General features: G+C 37.4%; 1 protein-coding gene across 1 annotated transcript in view; it reads right to left on the bottom strand.

Moving 5' to 3' along the window:
* The window catches only part of LOC106666840 (protein Wnt-10a), a 40556-nt gene that overhangs the window by 8759 nt on the left and 13177 nt on the right, over nucleotides 1-18620 (bottom strand). Inside the window, exons 2-3 of the mRNA XM_014394318.2 lie at nucleotides 11665-11897; nucleotides 1795-2066 (exon numbers count right to left, since the gene is read on the bottom strand). Of these exons, the coding sequence (XP_014249804.1) occupies nucleotides 1795-2066; nucleotides 11665-11897 (505 nt within the window). The remainder of the gene's footprint in view (nucleotides 1-1794; nucleotides 2067-11664; nucleotides 11898-18620) is intronic.

Below are 18620 nucleotides of genomic sequence, written 5' to 3'. Positions count from 1 at the left end.
GACTAACAGAACGTACCACGAAAGTATACAGTAGTCCTACTTTTAGATGTCGAGGTCTTTTGACAAATTTGGTTCACGTTAAGTTTAAAATAAAAAGCTCCGGGTTTTTGCTCTACTTACATGGCATACACTTAATTCCTAACCAATTGGACTGCAGTATGTTGGAGTAATTAATCAATAGAGTTGCACATAACGCTCAATGCTCCTTCCGATTCTCTATGACCTATAGAGACAGCTTCACACTGAGATCAAAAGGGACTATTGTCATTTTACAAGAACCAGAAAATGAATACAACTAGGGAATCGTATCAAAGGAGTTGACCGTTTATCCAAGATATGAAATTGATCGCTAAAACATAAGGGGTTTAAGTCATCAGATCAGGGTTATAAGCGGGGTGAGGCAAGGCAGATACTTCCCCCAAGCGCAATTACAATGCTGCATTGTGGAGGGCAGAGATCTACCAATGAATTATAAAAAAATTTATTATTAAAAATTATTAGCCTTGCAAGAAGTGAACAATTAAACGCTAATTTCACAAATTTCTCCCTGATGTCTGTGGGGTGGTGAATCTGTGGTCTGGTCAGCGTCATCATCACGCAAACCACAAGACGTTTTTTAAGTTTCGTGTGGTAATGAAGAACCTGTAGTTTGTTTCGGAACAGACCCATTACTAAAGATGTCGAAAACCTGAAACGCCCTTAACAGAATACCCCAGCAAGGATAAGAAGACCAAAATGATAGGTAATGTACTAATGACCAAATTACAGTTTCTCCAACCCGCAGACCATACGAAAAAGTTAAGTTTGATGCAGTCGTGCTGAACCTGTAGTATGGTCGTTTCTGATCAGACCCAACATTGAAGATGGCAAAATGCCGTAATGCGACCGACAGGCAAAAACGACGATAGGTGAACCATGATAATCAATATCCACTTAAATTTTTTCAATCATTATTCAAATTTTTATTTGTTTGTTTTATTCAAGTGTTTAGGCTAAGAAGATCAATTCAACCCTAGTCAACATCGTCCCGGACAGAGCAGCTCGTTTCTGGTGATGTAACAACACATGATGATGTATAACCTGGGTTATTAATCTTACATGAAAATGGATTTGCCCAGCAAAAGTCACCTCTCCGTTTAAAAGTATCGGTAGGAAAATCCACAGTTGACATAAAAAATGTTCCAATACGAAGTCCTGGGCCTAAAAAAGTATACGACGTACAACTACAATCGTCGATTCGTCACCAGATATCAACTCTAGTAGAAGGAAGTCATCATTCCTGTTAAAACCCTGTCAACACCAAGACAGTAATTTATCTATGGTTTTTATGAGTAAGTCTCATTAATTTCCAACTACTCCAATAATCCACTATGGTTAATCAAACCTTAAACATTCTCGTAGTGCCTGTACAATTGCAAAATATAAATTGTTTCTACACCTTCAGCTTGCGGATTTTTTTTTTATGGACATGAGTCATTAGCTTCGACCCAATGACTTATCCACTATGTATCAAATATGTGTACTTCAAGTTTAACCAAATTTAAGTAGTGTTCCTGTCATTAAGTTACAACTATTGATTAATCTGCTATGATTGACCAAATATTACATATTCGTCTAATTCTAGGACAATTTTCTATGAACGATTTATTTTTATACTACTTCATTTATAACTATAGTTAAATCAAAAATCCCTGGACCTGTTTTGGTTAAAACCCTGTGATTGAATCCAATAAAAATTGTAAACTTTGCAATCTTTTTCAAGAAGAAGGTGTTTGATTATCATCTGATACTTACAAGTCTCCCTGCTTCGTTGTTGTGGAGGTTGACCCGAGACTGGATGTCGCCGTTATTGCTCTCCCGGACATCAAGGAACTTTGTTGAGAAGTCGATGCCGAACTGTAGGTTGTGGGAGCATCCACCCCATTTCCAAGATTTCGATGTACTCCTGTGCCTGGAAAGGGGTTCGCAGCCGCACTCCAGAATCTTTCCTTGGGCGCAGGACCGTGCGACGGAATGAGCCACCCCCGCCGACGTTATCGCGTGGGCGAAACCCGATTCGCGGTACCCTGAAAAAAAAACAAGCTGTTGATAATTGACATCGAATACATGACAGTTATATCGGTAGGTAGACTTTTCGAACTGTCTCTTTGGTTTTGTGAATGGTTCGTTCGAAACGATTTCTAAAAGGCGACGACTATCTCGGATTCCGGAGGAGCGACTTTCCTCTGTCTTCCCATGCTTTCAAGGTGGGACAGTAATTTAGGCCCTGGAATCCGATATAAAACTTTTGGGTCAAAATAAAAAAGAGACGGACAGCGGCCCCTTGTTAAATAAGTCATTGTTGATCTTTTCTCAATCACCTGGAAATATCTCTGATGAATTAACGACATTTTCAATTCTTTCGAAGTTGAACTTTATTACGTTAGATTCAAATGATCTATTGGGTTGTCCGGAAAATAATGCAGGTGTTCATGCTTTCTTTCATTTACTCCTCTATATCAACACTTTTTAATCCTCTTCCAAACCAAAATGTTTACTTCAATAGCATTTCGTTACATGAGAAAAATTTAGTCTTTACTAAGATGTCAACGAGTGATTTTCGCATAAGTTTACAAGTTTAAACTCGGTCGGAATGGTGCCTAAACGGCCAGAAACATTAATAAAGTGGCAGTGTGACTGAGACCACCGTTCAAAGATGGTTTAAAAATTTTCGGGAGGGAGACTTTAGCCTTGAAGACAAAGAAGGTCGTGGAGGAACTTCTTCTCTTGATGATGCCGTTCTGAGAGCTTTGGCCGAAGAAAATGCCAAAACAACTGTTCGAGAACTTGCAGAGAATCTTTCAGTTAGTAAATCGACCATCGCTGAACTCCACGAAAAAAATCATCGTTATGAAATTTGGCGCATCACTTCTTTGCCGAAACAGAAACGAACCTTTTCTGGCTAGAATTGTTACTTGTTGAAAAATGTATTCTCTACGATAACATCAGATGTTCTGGTCAGTGGCTCAACAAAGGAGATGCAGCCCCCATTTTCCAAAGCTACGAGCTTATCAAAAAAGGTGATGGAGACTGTTTGGTGGGCATAATTTGGGCTGATTTTCTACAGCTTCCTTAATCCTGGCGAATCAATCAATGCCGAAATGTATTGCTGTTAAATTGAATCAATGTATCAGCAATTGGCATTACTGTAGTCATCTTTAGTCAATCTGAAACAGGCCGATTCTGACACAAAAACTGCTGGATCTTGGTAATGAGGTTCTGCCTCACTCCCTATTCACCAAATCTCTCCTACGGAAACTGCCATTTTTTCAGATACCTGGACATTTTACAACATAATAAATTTATTGATCAAGAGTTGATAAAAAATGCGTTGACAAAATTTGTTATAATAAAGACTGACAATTCTATTCAGAGGGTATAGAAAATTTTTCATCATGTTAGGAGAGGTGTATTGAGAATAATGGAGAGTATTTTAATTAATAAAAAATGTTTAAAATCATTTAGCTAATTGTTTCTATTTTATAACCATAAACCTGCATTAATTTCCGAACATCCCAATAAAATAAAATATTTGATTTTTTAGTAGCATTAAAATTAAATAACAGCGTATTTTGTTGCGTTGGTGTAAGTTTAGGTATTGTATGTTGAATAAAAAGATTGATATTTTGAATAAAGTTTTCAAATAAGAAATACAGCAAACTCAAAGCTGTGATGATCTCAGTACATTGAACAAACACAGTTAAGAATGGGCCGGGTTTAAGATTGTGTAAGTTTTTTCAAGGCGGGATCTCATCCTATTTTTCACGGTTTGTTTCTCTTCAAACAGGATTATCAGGACCCGAGGAAAGAGTGGATATAGGACGGACGTTTGTCATTCAGGGGAGCGCCAGACAAATATTGTCCTATGCTCCATCGAAAGCCAACTTTGCCCAAGGCAAACAAATGTGCTCGCCCGTCCCCCGGCTCTGGGAAACGAAGAAAGGAGAGGTTTTTTGAAAGTTTGCCTACGGATTAACGTCCGGCCAATTAACTCGTTTTAACAGCCGATTAGAAAGAATGTGTTAAAGGACGGTGGCGTCAAATTACCGCCTTCCACACGTCTCAATTACCTCAACTTGAAGGCAACCGCCACCGTACAAATTTTGACGCGATTAAAGGAAAATGCCGAAAAGGTCAACATGATTTGTGTTTACAAGCATTTCGACCCATAGCAGAAAAAAAAATATCTAGACCATGGCTTCCCAAACTTTTCAGCTAGACCCCTTTCTCAGATCAAAATCCATGGCGTACCCCTCTCATTGAAGAATTTAAAATTATACACATATAGTATGTAGTAAAGTGAATTTTCATAAATTAGCCAGTCCATTCCTAATTAGGTGATAGAGGGGGATATCACGAAGAAAACAAATATTAGATTGACATATTTAACTTTATTTACAAAATTTGAAACACAAAAATCAAACTGGACAGAACGGAATCAGTAGGTAGGCAAAACTCGAGCAAATTCAAAAGTAATAATTTGAACATTAATAATTAAATTCACTAATTTCGTGGTCCGCTTGACTAATTAATATATTACAATTAATTAAGGTTTTTAGTTGAGATAAAAAAGTCAATGGCACGAGCGGGATTCGAACCCACGATCTTCGGCTTGATACGCCGCTGTTCTACCACTTTGAAAAACTTTGAAAAATGGCAAAAAGGAGGGAAAATTCAAAAGGTGCGGTTGAGATGGGAAATTAGTGTCTGAGTGGAGCGAGGTCACGATAGCTCAAGTGGTAGAGCAACGGCGTATCAAGCCGAAGATCGTGGGTTCGAATCCCGCTCGTGCCATTGACTTTTTTATCTCAACTAAAAACCTTAATTAATTGTGATTAATAATTAATGAATTAATTGGAAGAGTGAAGTAGTATAATCTTGCACGATTTGGATATGTTGGGTCTTATAAAAGATGACTGTATGATTGGTACGCCTTTTACATACACATCTGACGAATAAAACCACACAATCTACAACTAGAATTTCTCGTTTCTTCTAAGAAGAACCCCAAATATTTTCAATTTGCTGGGGACGTGAGTTTTGATTCTTGCTCCGAGAACTCCGGTGGCAAAATGTCCATCGTAAGTGCCACAGCACGCGCAACATCCTCAGCACTAAGTGGCATTTCAAAGTTTAAAAATTGAAATAAAAAATAAAAAAGATGAAAGCTAAACAGTTTATTGCTTCAGAATTCAAATGAGATTGAATAAACATTAAAAAATCCATAAAAAAATTGAAAAATCCTTTATTCTTCTTTTGTATTACGGATTAAGTGTATTTACGTTTAACTGATATTCCCAATTTAAAACATAGCATAAACAAATATTTTCGGAATTTTCTTTTATGGAGAAAATGAAAAAATCAATTGGGTGGAATTTTTTGCCTGTCAGTGTATATATAAAATACAAAGGCAAAAAGGAGGGAAAATTCAAAAGGTGCGGTTGAGATGGGAAGTTGGTGTCCGAGTGGATCGAGGTTACCACGATAGCTCAAGTGGTAGAGCAGCGGCGTATCAAGCCGAAGATCGTGGGTTCGAATCCCGCTCGTGCCATTGACTTTTTTATCTCAACTAAAAACCCTAATTAATTGTAAAATACAAAGGGTTAGTTTTTACCAAGCAGACTGCTACCACTGACAATAGTGCAATATCAACACAAAAACTCTAAAATATCTCTTAAATTTCAGTGCAAAAAACCCATTTTTCGTTCAGAATCTGCATAGAGCCCTGTTAAAATATAACGTTATTTCAAAATCGTAAAAAATAATAATAAGCCGGAATCAACGACGATTAGTTATGCGGGTTGATAGAAAGCCCAAGCGGTAAGGCGTGCAAGTCGTGGAAATAATAAATTCTCCAGGCGAGATTAAAATATAAGTTTGTGGTGTTGTAAGAGCGTAGCGGCGAAGATTGATAGCGTCCGAAGAGAATCGGCCAATCGTAGCGAACGTGAGATGACCTCCCTAATCATTCTATTTATGTATTCAGGAGACCACCTGGAAAGTTCTACCTTTCTAATACTTCCCTCCCCCCTCGGAAGCGACTCGACGGCCGGCGGTTCGGATTCGCTTGTATATTTATCACGTATCGAGTATCGATTTACCCTGCCTCATTTCCTGATTGGTTTCGAGAGACGGATTAATAACTCGCCTTTTTGCTCCTGGAAACTGGTTTTTCCTCTCGGTAATTGATTTTGAAAGGGGGCGGCGCAGTGGAGGGAAATTACACGCGCGATTTTGATATTGTTTCTATCTATATGTTCAAAACATACGAGAAGACACATTTGTTATGGAATTTCATTGCTCGTCTATCGCACTCTGTAATCGAATATAAATCGCAATGTCTCGCTATGCCCCTCTATAGTAGAAAAGGTTTGTGATATTTCTCTATCTATATATATTGTAATTTTAAAAATACAACTGAAGCTTTACTACAGCTGTCAGAAAAAAGTCCACAACGTTGTTGAAAAGATACAGTTTTTCACATTAGGTATCTTAGTAGGAACGTGTCTGTTTGGTGTTGATGCTGTAAAATCCCTATAATCCAACATGGTTTGATCTGCTTAAAGAATGAAAAATTTATCTTCAGTGATGAAATTAGAATGCAGTTGGAAAAATAAATGAAGAACATAAGAAAGACTGATTTTTGACATGAGAATGTTAAACAAAAGTGACTAAATGCTCCAGAGTGGAAATGTTGCGAGGATGTATCGCTCTCCTGTTATTCTCCTCGATGAAGATCAAGTTAGTGAGACCTTCCATAGAAATGCCTGCTCAAACCATAGCTTTTCCGGAGTGAAAATGTTGCGGGGATATATCAATATTCTATTCTTTTCCAACCTTCTGTCGGCAGTCAGACGACCTCACAAAACCTTGACTCGTCCGAAAACAAGATTTCAGTCCTACCCGAGGTGTACTCCGCCTTGCCAGAAGTTCTGGACTAGTGGCAGGCCTTCTCGCACTTAATGAAGATGAAGTTTGTGAGACCTTCAATAGAAATGCCTGCCCAAACCATAGCTTTTCCGGAGTGAAAATGTTGCAGGGATATATCAATATTCTGTTCTTCTCCAACCCTCTGTCGGCAGTCAGACGACCTCACAAAACCTTGATTCATCCGAAAACAAGATTTCAGTCCTATTCGAGCTGTACTGTGCCTTGCCAGATGTTCTTGACTAGTGGCAGGCCTTCTCGCCTTAATCTAGCTTCTGAAAGTCTTCGCCTTACGTAAACTGACATTAACTAACTTGTTGAAGATTTCATTTGATCTCAACAGCGGTAGAATTTCGAATGCGGCGTACATTCGAAACAACAAAACGATCATATCTCTGATCCATGCTTTCCAGGATTTTGGTAGCGATGGAAGACCCTTTGGGCAATTTTTTCTGGGAACGTTAAACATCCTGGCCACATAGCTGACTTTTCCATTTTTCAACAATTATATGGTACTAGTTGAATCTGTATCGATTAAAACAATCATTCAAACAAATTTGAAATTTAAAAATGGTACAACTTACAAAAATCAAACCACCGAAACGTTAGAAAAAAGTTTTATAGAAAACCAACAAAGATCCAATTTAAAAAATTTAAAACTCAAGTGGAAGATTCTATCTGTTTTTTTACCTCTCATTCTTTAAAACAAATATTATCGAAGGATAATCAATGCAGGATCGTCTAAGTGTTAATTAAAAATATTAAGGGTCGCCACTTTTTTGCCTCTCATTGTAACATGGCATATTGAAAAGTCTTACGAAAATGATATTCATCAATATTATCTATGAAAGACTAAATGCATAGGCTAAGGATCACTGTTTTACCAGTCGTGCAAATGGACTTCACGAAGGGAAGAGGATGATGAATGATAACATATTTATATGAGGATTAGTCTCTTTTTTATGCTAAAAAATAGAAAAATCTTATGCATACTTTATTCATTTAAAGAGAGCATGTGATAGTGTCAACCATAAAATGGTACGGACTTTATAATGTTGGAATTAGAACAAAATTACTGCCGATCATTAGGGTTTTGTATGTTCCTTTACTACCAAGGAATTCCGGTATCTGAAGGGGTGTTACTGGGCAAAGTTTGAAGCCCCTTATTATTTTCTCTCTTGTCGATATTGCTAAACTTTTCTCCAGTACTTTTTGTCTGCATTATCATTATTGTAGGAGTGAAAATTTAAGCTGTTACTTCTTACAGTCATGGGGTTATTAAAATTGTGTAAAAATTATAAACGGGATTCACAGTTGGGAATGTTGGGCACCTAAATTCACTATTAGAAACTGAACAGAATATTTTCTCCTCCTTAAAATAAACGAATAAAGTTTTTTTAGTTTAGTTTTGTTGACATAATAGTGAATAATGTATGTACTTTACGACATTTATTTTTTCCTATTTTCTGATTGCCAACATTATAATCATGCGTATTTAATAAACGTGAGCAGCCTCAGCATGATTGTTTTGCACTTTCATTTGCTTATTTGGTACTATACGCTAAATTTGACTGCACGAAAACTGCATTTTGAAAGTTGCGAAGAAAAACGCTCTGTTCTTGTAAAAAGGGTTTTCCAGAAAGAGAAAAGGGTGTCAGAGATCTCAAGGCTGTTGAACAAGGCCGCATTCCTGGATGAAGCCAAAAGGAAGAAAACATGGACGGTCGAGAGGGCAGAAATAAGAAGAAAAGGAGTTATCAATTACAGAGGAATTGCACCTGGACTTCAACAACCGCCTCGCGACTAAGAACTTCTATAAACAACCATAATTACATCCTTACGGTAGCACTCCTTAAAAGACTTTCGTTCCGCCAATTTCATTCCTTGAACGCGCCATGTGATCTTTATGGCAGCGCTGATTGAACATTGGAAATCGCAGTTTAGACTTCAATAATTCCGCCTTTGTCCGGAGAATCCTACAAAAAACAAGGAATTGGGAAAGAGCAGTAAGGACTAGATGGTTTGCAGTCTTACACAACGTAAGACGTCAAAAACAACGCGTGATGAGGAGGAAGAGAAGAACAGAGATAAAAATGTGAAGTAGTTTAATAAAGAGATTTAGTAAGCTTGTCCCGACAGTAATTTTATGTAAATGTCCACTATTACATCTTGTTTTTTAGTGGATGTGTTCTTCGCGCTCTCTTCCTCAGCTTCGGACTCGCTTTGATTTCACCGTCTGATATGCGCAAGATTGTTCTCTTCCTTCTTCTCAATATCTTCGTAACCTCGTGCCAGTTCTGTATTGTTTAGGTACGATATGGCTTAATTATTGAGTAACTTACACTTTTAACATATCAAAACATAGACGAACTGTAGTTTACATTGTAAATATTGGGTTGGCCGGAAAATAATGCAAAGTTTTATGTTTTCTTTCAATTACCTCTCTATATCATAAACTATTTATGCTTGATAGATTATTCTTTTTTAGGAATGTCACCACTTTTTAATCCTCTTCCAAACAAAAATATTTGTAGCCTCAGTAGCATTTCGTTATTGGGAATAATTCAGTCTTTTCTAAGATGATGATTTCTAAGATGTCAACGCGTGATTTTCGCATAATTTTACGAGTTTAAACTCGGTCGGAACGGTGCTCAAACGGCCAGAAACATTAACGAAGTCTCGTAGATGGTTTAGCGATATTTAAAAAACTTCAAGGCGGAGACTTTAGCCTTAAAGATAAAGAAGGTCGTAGAACGATTTCTTTCCTAGATGATGATGTTCTGAGAAGAAAATGCCAGAAAATCTTACCGAGTATCTTTCAGTAAGCAAATCGGCCGTCGCTGACCACGTTAAGGCAATTGAACAGGTTAAAACGCTGGAAAATTAAATTCCTCATACATTAAACGACCACCAAAAACAGCAATAGTTTTGAAGTTTTCGCAATGCTTCTTTGTAGAAACATAATCGAACCTTTTCTGAATAGAATTGTTACTTGTGGTACACTTTTTAATCCTCTCCCAAACAAAAATGTTTCTTTATGTCAGTGGCATTTCATTTTTTGGGAATAATTTAGTCTTTACTATATATCAAGCGTGTTTTTCGCATAACTTTAGGAATTTAAACTCGGTCAGAACCGTGCCCAAATGGCCAGAAAAATTAATAAAGTGGCAGAGTGAGTGACCACCGTTCAGAGATGGTTTAAAAAATTTCGAGAGGGAGATTTTAGCCTTGAAGACAAAGAAGGCCGTGGAAGGACTTCTCCCTAGATGATGATGTTCTGCGAGCTTTGGCCGAAGAAAATCCCAGAACGACTGTTCGAGAACCAGCATAGAATCTTTCAGTTAGCACAGCGGCCACCTTAAGACAATTGGAAAGGTGAAAAAAGCTAGAATATTGGGTTCCTCTTGCATTAAACGTCCACGAAAAAAATCATCGCTATGAAATTTGGCGCATCACTTCTTTGCCGAAACTCAAACGAACCTTTTCTGGCTAGAATCGTTACTTGTTGAAAAATGTATTTTCTACGATAACGTTCGACGTGCTCACAGCGACTCGACAAAGGAAAAGCAGCCCATTTCCAAATTCCCTAACTCATCAAAAAAGGTGATGGTAACTGTTTGGCCGGCTTCCTTTGGGCTGAGCGGATCATAGGAGACTTTAGCCTTGAAGACAAAGAAGGCCGTGGAAAGACTTCTTCCCTAGATGATGCTGTTCTGCGAGCTTTGGCCGAAGAAAATCACAGTACGACTGTTCGAGATCTTGCACAGAATCTTTCAACGTCCATGAAAAAAATCATCGTTATGAAATTTGGCGCATCACTTCTTTGCCGAAATAAAAACAAACTTTTCTGGCTAGAAATGGCACTTGTGGTAAATTGTTAAAGTGGATTCTCTAAGATAACATCAGACGTTTTGGTCATTGGCTCAACAAAGGAGACGCAGCCAATATTTTCCAATGCCACAAACTTATCAAAAATAGGTTATGGTGACTGTTTGGTGAACTTCATTTGGGCTGATTTTCTACAGCGTATTGAATCCTGGCGAATCAATCATGCCGAAATATATTGCTTTCAAATTGAAGCAATTCAGCAGAAATAGGCGGTGTTGAAGCCATCTTTGGTCACTCGGACAACGTTTTACAATATAAAAAATTGATTGATCAAAAGTCGTTAGAAAATGCGTTGACAGAATTTGTTAATAATAAAGACTCATAATTCTATTCAGATGGTGTAGAAAAGTGGACATCTCGTTGGAAGAAATATAATGAGTGTGCCAGAGGGTATTTTCATCAATAAAAAAATGTTTAAAATCATTTAGCTAATTGTTTTTTATTTTATAACCATAAACCTGCATTTTTTCCGGACAACCCAATAGATTTTAGGTGTAATAATGAAACAAGAAATACCATAGCAGAAGTATTCTAATTGCTTTTCATAAAATTTTAAAAACAGTAGCCCGAATTAAAAAAAAATTCAGTCAATTTTTTATTACTAATTTAATTTTCTTATAACAGTATGAGTAGAATTTTGATCGAGCTAGATCACGATATTTCGGACATACTAATCTTTGGGCATTTTTATTATATTTTTATATGGATAATAAAGATTAGCAGCACTTGGTAGCTTGGTGTATCGTTTGGCACTGGCTTACTCCTCTACTTTCTACCAGATAAGATAAAAAAAATTGTAATTCTTTGTACCTCTTTTTAAAATGAAGCTGGTATGTGGGTTTTTGTTTTTGGTCATAAGCGAAGAGCAGTTCCAGCGATGCCAACGGAACTGGAACTGGCACTCTTTGACGGCCGTCGCCAGGCCCTGCACCGCTGCCATCGTCAGCTCTGGGTGTCTTCTACAGACGTCGATCTGCTTCCTCTCGAGTCCGGCGAACGTCCTGCAGACGGTCGAACCACGGACGACAAGGCCGGTGCTCGTCCTGAAACGTCTCAATGTTAAAAAGCGAATTAAAGTTAAAAATGAAATATTTAGGACAGATATTTTTTTTAAATGTGTGACCTTTAGGTTTTCCTCCCCAGATTTTCGCCTAATTGTCACCCGGAATTAAAGATCAACGGGCCGAGTGATTCGAAATAGCCCAGTGAAAAAGATGAAAAGAAAACGGTGGATAATTACCGGTTTGACTCCGTATATAATGCTCAGCTCCTTGGCAGTCCTTTTTCTATCGCGACAATAAATCTACCTCCTCAAGCATGCGTACGCATTCCACCAAAAACATTATCTAAGTTTTATTTTGATTTAATTTTTTATGGCAGCCAGATTTTTTTTAATTCTTCGAGCGGGACGTGAAATGGCAGGGAAAGTAGGCGATTCCCACCTTTAATTTGAAACCCCGACGTTTTGACAATTTTGAAACATGCATTGTTTTGAAATCTCAATTTTAAATTTAGATAAGCTTGGCTTTCGCTTCAAGTTGACTCAAAGAAATTTAAAACAATGTTGCAAACATATGCCAGATTGGTCGTTCACCAGGAAGTACATGTTTTGTACTTGTACTTGTAATTGTACTTAGCATTTAACTGTTCGCTTCTTATAAAAACAACAATTATAAATTTTTCAGATCGCCTAAAATTTTACAATTAACTGGTACACTCCTGTATTCAGCAAGGGGGGAAATTTATCCTGCCTCGCCATGCTTATAACCATGATCAAATATTTAAAATTTCGAAGTGTTGAAACATGTCTGATAAAAACAGAGAGAATAATTAGTATGGTTAGAAACGGCCAAAATTCAGGTTTATGACCTCGCCGTCGTCGTGAATAAATGTCGAAAATTAACATTTAATTGTTCACTTCTTGTAAGGACAATTCATGAATTTTACAATTTTATGATTAATTGCTGTATGGAGCCTTGGGGATGTATGACTTGCCTCGCCCTGCTTATAACCCTAGTCGAATTCTCAAAAAGTCGGAATAATAAACGGCTTGAAGTGAAACCAGCGAGGATAGGCAGACCTGGATGTTTGGAAAAAAAAAACAATTTAGGCAGCAAACAACAAGGTTATTGCTTATAATATTACAAGAATAAGGTAAACAAAATAAGTGGGAAATTAACTCTTGGTAGTGTTTCTAGCCAAGTTCGGTGGTGTTAGTATGAGGTCTAATGGTGATGATTTTTTTTCCAGTCATGACTGTTGATTATTGGACTCTATTGAACTCACTGTCAATGTTGGGCTAGCTTAAAAAAAGCTGGGAATTATTAACAAAATCTAGCTATCTAGCATCAGACAGCCAGGCGGCATTAAAGTCTACCTTTTACTTCATCTGTAGTAAAGTTCAGTGCCGTTGGGTTGCACAAAAGCCCGGCCAGACATTGAGGACAACAACGAATTACCCTTGTTTGGTTACAAGAGAAAACAAGGCAGTGGGGCACCGGGGAGGCCAATAAATTTATCAAAAATAGTGCAATAAAACCACCTGTTCATGGAAAATAAGTCACGAACCCTTGTGCGGCAAACCAAATTACCAAAAACGTCGATCCATCAGACAATGAATTTAGAATAAATTCTCAGATTAATGGGAATATATTCCAGGGCAGAACTACCTAAAAACTAAACCTAGGACGTGTTAGAACGAGAATGATGCTGCATGAACGCAACAGACTATGCAGATATTGCCAGGAAGAGGAACAAACAGGATGTTGCCCTTTGTTGATGCGAGTAGTTCAAGATTTCTATTTTGGGTGAGGAAAAGCCAAGATCTAAGGAATACACGCTGAAGATTTGCTATAAAGCCTAACATTTTAAGAAAAGATAATGGTGTAGATTTCACAGACCAATATTGGTTCGGTGCGCAAGTCGTACACTCCTGTTAACTCTAGCCCACGTCGTAGACGATAGTAACGCTATTTTCCGATGTAGATGTAGATGTAATTTCAGGGTATAGTATACTGCGCCCTTTAAGAGCTATTGTATCCTGCCTAAAGCACATCGGTGAGTCCTATTTCATCAAGAAACTTGATTAATAGGCCCGGTTTCAGTGGTTGAAGCTCTTCTATGGTCACATTGTACATCCCAAAACACTTCCTCCTGCGGGCTAATGTAGCTCCGCAGTTTGTTAGTAAGTGTGTTGGTGTCTCTTCTGCTTCCTTGCAGAATCTACATGTGCCATCTTGGATTATTCCAATTTTCTTTAGATGTCCATTTAATCTACAGTGTCCTGTCAGGAATCCTGTTAGGATTCGCAGTCTATTCCTGCTTCCTTTGACACATTCTGTGATTTCTTTCTTGCCAAAATTGGTTAGAAGATTCTTGGATTGTCTATGTCCAATAAGTGAATTCCAAAGTTCACTCATATTCTTTTTGTCCTTCTGTCTGAGATATTCGTTAATAGTGTGGATTCCTATACCACAGAAGGGTTCGGGCCCTATCAGCGGTGTGGCAGCCCCTTTCCTTGCAAGGGTGTCTGCTTTCTCGTTGCCTTCTACTCCTATGTGTCCTGGGACCCAGCAGAGGCTGACTTTATTCTGCATACCTAATATATTTAGTTTGGTTTTGCAGTTCAGCACCATCCTTGAACTAATGGTATTTGAGCTTAGTGCTTTGATGGCTGCTTGGCTATCTGACATGATACTCCTATATTTGTTTCAGCTAGCTATTTTCCGATAGTAAAGGATATAAGCAGGGCGCGGGCTAGACAGCAAAATCTACCACTGGAGAATGCGAGATGCCGAAACGCGTCTGATAGAACACAAGAGAGGGGAGCAGATAAAATGATCGGAAACGAAGGAATTTCCTTGGAAAATTAGATGCATTTAATAATCGGTTAATTATTCATCAAACCTGATTATTTATACAAATAAAACCAGCTTAATAGTATGTAAATGACATTTGAGAATTTATTTTCTCGTGTACTACCTGGTAATGAACCTGAAATTTGATCTATTCTGATCATTTTTGGGTAGACAGACCAAAACGTTCATGCAATAGTTATTAATTTGCTTAAAATACATTTATTTGCATTAATACCACAAAATTATTCAATTTTTTCACGATTAATTTTATTAATTCATATTCTTCGTTGAAATTTATATTATTGTGTAATGCTGTGCACTCGGGAATGTGGGAATAGCCTAGTTTAGCCAAATAAACTGCTCAAAAATGAATAGGAATATTTGTAATTTATTCTTATTCTATTACTTCTAATTAAATTAACCAATATTCTTGTTAGTTGGATAAAACAAAACACAAAATACAAAATAAAAACAAACAAATGTTAATCTTCATTTTTAATCACAGATTTACTTAAGAATAGTAAACATGAGGATTACTCATTTTGTAAACAACCTTTTCTGGCCTTTTCTCCATTTTAATCCAGTTGCATTCTCTTTAAACATGGAAAGGCGGTCGAAAGGCTCCAGGCCTTTAACCTGATTCCGAGAGACTGGAAGTGCCAATAGAAGGCCTGGTAATTGATCCTCAGCGCAATACGACGCTAAGGGAGGACGGAAATATCTTAAGTAAAGTACAAGATGTTTTGGCAAAATCTTTATCAACACAAACGATTCGTAATTCGCCAGACAACTCAGGAGATTATGGTGCAGAGAATGCGTAGAACGGAACACCAATTGGAAGGCTTTTATGTTTACTTATGAGTCGCGTTTCTGTCTGTATCGTGACAGCAGGCGCCGAAGAGTCTACCGAGAACAGGGGGATGGGTACAATGCCCCGGTTCGTCCTCCCTTCAGTGCAGTTTGGAGGAGGCGGTGTCGTGTCTGGGAAAGGATTTGCACTGGAGGCCAAATTGTTGAAGGCAACCTCACCGCAATCCATTATGCCCAAGACATTATCGAGGAATACATCCCTCAAACCAGGGATCTCATTGGTAGGAATTTTCGATTTCTGGACGACTATGCCTTGTTCATCAACGTTTAGAAAATATGAGAATTTCCCATCCGCCCCTTCCCCATTGTCTCCAGACCTGAATCCCATTGAGTACATAGGGATGCTTTGCGGAGAAGGCTTTCGATCACCATCAGCCAATTGACATACAACAGCTGAGTGCAGCGTTGATACATCTATGCAATAATTTTCCTTATTAAATTATGAAACCTTATTAACAGTATGCCTAACAGGTGCATAGAGGTTTTAGCTAAAAGAGGACATTATACACAGTATTAATTGTTTAAAAAATTATTGTATCCAATAAACAAAAATATTAAATAAAACCTTTTATTTTGTTAATTAAATTTTCCTTCAGGAAAAAACATAATAACTTATTACAATTAATTAAGGTTTTTAGTTGAGATAAAAAAGGCAATGGCACGAGCGGGATTCGAACCACGATCTTCGGCTTGATACGCCGCTGCTCTACCATTTGAGCTATCGTGACCTCGATCCACTCGGACACCAACTTCTCATCTCAACCGCACCTTTTGAATGTTCCCTCCTTTTTGCCATTTTTCAACTGTCATGTATTTCTCTTCGATTCAGTGTCGAGTAGATCGAGGTCACGATAGCTCATGTGGTAGAGCAGCGGCGTATCAAGCCAAAGATCGTGGGTTCGAATCCCGATCGTGCCATTGACTTTTTTATCTCAACTAAAAACCTTAATTAATTGTAATATATTAATAGGTCAAGCGGTCCACGAAATTAGTGAACTTAATAATAATTTATAATAAATTTTAATGCAATTTGTAATAAAAATAAAACAAAACTGCTAGATATAGTAAATACTACAAAATTGGAAATATCCTTATTTATTTTTGAGCAGTTTATATCCAGATCCGACTGCATATTACATTCAATTCTTAATTGTTTTGAGTGTGACTTTATTAAATTTTGGTTTAGTTTTTTGGAATACGAGTTATGACACCAATGCTCTTTTACCTACTCTTAGCGATGAAGCAGTGTCAAGTAATAAGACAGAGTGACTTTTCTAAAGTCGACTTATAAATTTGTCCATGAATTTCGGTTAAGGCTAAAAGGTCTGTCGTTCCGATTAATAATCTAAATGTTAACCGGCTATAATTTCCGTATCTTTACTATGGGGTGGCGGATCGAGAATCCGAGAAATTTCTGATAAAACGCCTCGAACGAGTGTTTTAACGGTACGACCCGGACGAGGCGAACGAGCTGAGAAAAAAAGATTTGATGTCGTTTTAAGGACGGGGATACAAATCGGCGGGAGTTGAAATGTTCCGTTTGGTGTCACAAGATGATCTCATTCGACAATCACCCATTCACACTCATCTCTCTAATTGAGTTTGTATGTAACTCGGCCAGAACTTCACTAACTCTCCCGTTCCCGTCTATCTCACTCTTATCCTTGTTTCTGTCTTTTTTTTCTTCTTCCAAAGCCGAGAGAATCTCGAGGAATTCGTTTCCGAGCGAGCTTCCTCGTCTTTCTTATCTATCCCTTTTCTTCTATGTCCTGAATAAATCTTCTTTAACCCTCGTTTCAGGCAGATAAGGCGGGATTGTTGGAATCAAATCGGGCTTTCAATGAAATATCAGCTAAGGCGAAGTTTCAATTAGTCAAACCACATGAGAGAAAAGGTTTCTCTTGCCACTTAACCAAGCTAAGTGCTCGTGGAAGTAATAAACGAACGGATCTCATTGGTTTTCTTCATGACCAAGTTAAGACTATCCATCAAAATCCATCGATGATGAACTTCTTAAGGATACTCTAGAAGAAAATCTCCATCAAAATCGGAAGAAACTTGCAGTACTTCTTGATTCTAGAAGAACTAAATTTAAGATACTTAAAATTAATCAAGTAGGTAGCATGAGCTTAATGACTGTCAATACCTAATCAACAGAATTGTGTTTCTCCGCTAGCACCTCGTAGCCAATTGAATACGATATCAGGTCAATGTTCAGTTGTCGATAAGACTGGTCACATGCCAAGTATCACGATCCGAAAAATATTTGATGAAAAACAGTGACAGGTGAACCCTGTTGCTTGACAACATCAAACATGATATTTCTATATTAAAAAAAAATAAAATAAAATAAGCTTACGTATGAAATCCTAGTTCACAGTATGATTTGTTCTCTACAGATTTTCAGTTTTTTCGGAACTGGACAGGTTTTTTCTAAGAGAAATACTTTCAAAAACTTGCGCTCCGTTTCTTGAGTGCTTAATAACATAAGACAAAAACGAATCTTCTATTCATCGATTAAAAAAAAAAAAAAAAAAAAAAAAAATTGTTGAACCGAAAAATCAAATAAATGTGACTTTTTTGTCGCAGTTAGTGATGGCAAATAGTATCTATTCTTTATTGGTATCGGTATTTTGCTATGGTATCAGAATGGGGCATATAAAGAAACTGATTATTACGGGTAGGTTTCTAATGATGACTTTTTCTAGTCAAAGAGCAACTAGCAGTGAATCAGCTCCAAAAGTAGAAGTGGAAAATTCATGGTTTGTGGCAAAACTGCAAAATTTTGGTTCAGCGGCCAAAAGGAACGTGAGCAGGCGTAATAATTCTTTAACAAAACTCAAAGTAATTTCAAAGAAAACGAATTAAAATATTGGGTTGTCCGGAAAATAATGCAGGATTTTAAGTTTTCATTAAAAAAAATCTATATAAAATATTCTGTTTACGTTTACAGGATTACTCATTTGTATGAATGTCAACACTTATTAATCCTCTTCCAAATGATATTGTTTGTTTACCTCTGTAGCATTCCGCTACTTG

The sequence above is a fragment of the Cimex lectularius genome, unplaced genomic scaffold, assembly GCF_000648675.2.
Source record: "Cimex lectularius strain Harlan isolate CLEC.00 unplaced genomic scaffold, Clec_2.1 scaffold2, whole genome shotgun sequence".
Taxonomy (NCBI): Eukaryota; Metazoa; Arthropoda; class Insecta; order Hemiptera; family Cimicidae; genus Cimex; species Cimex lectularius.
This window is presented reverse-complemented; position numbering and strand designations above follow the sequence as displayed.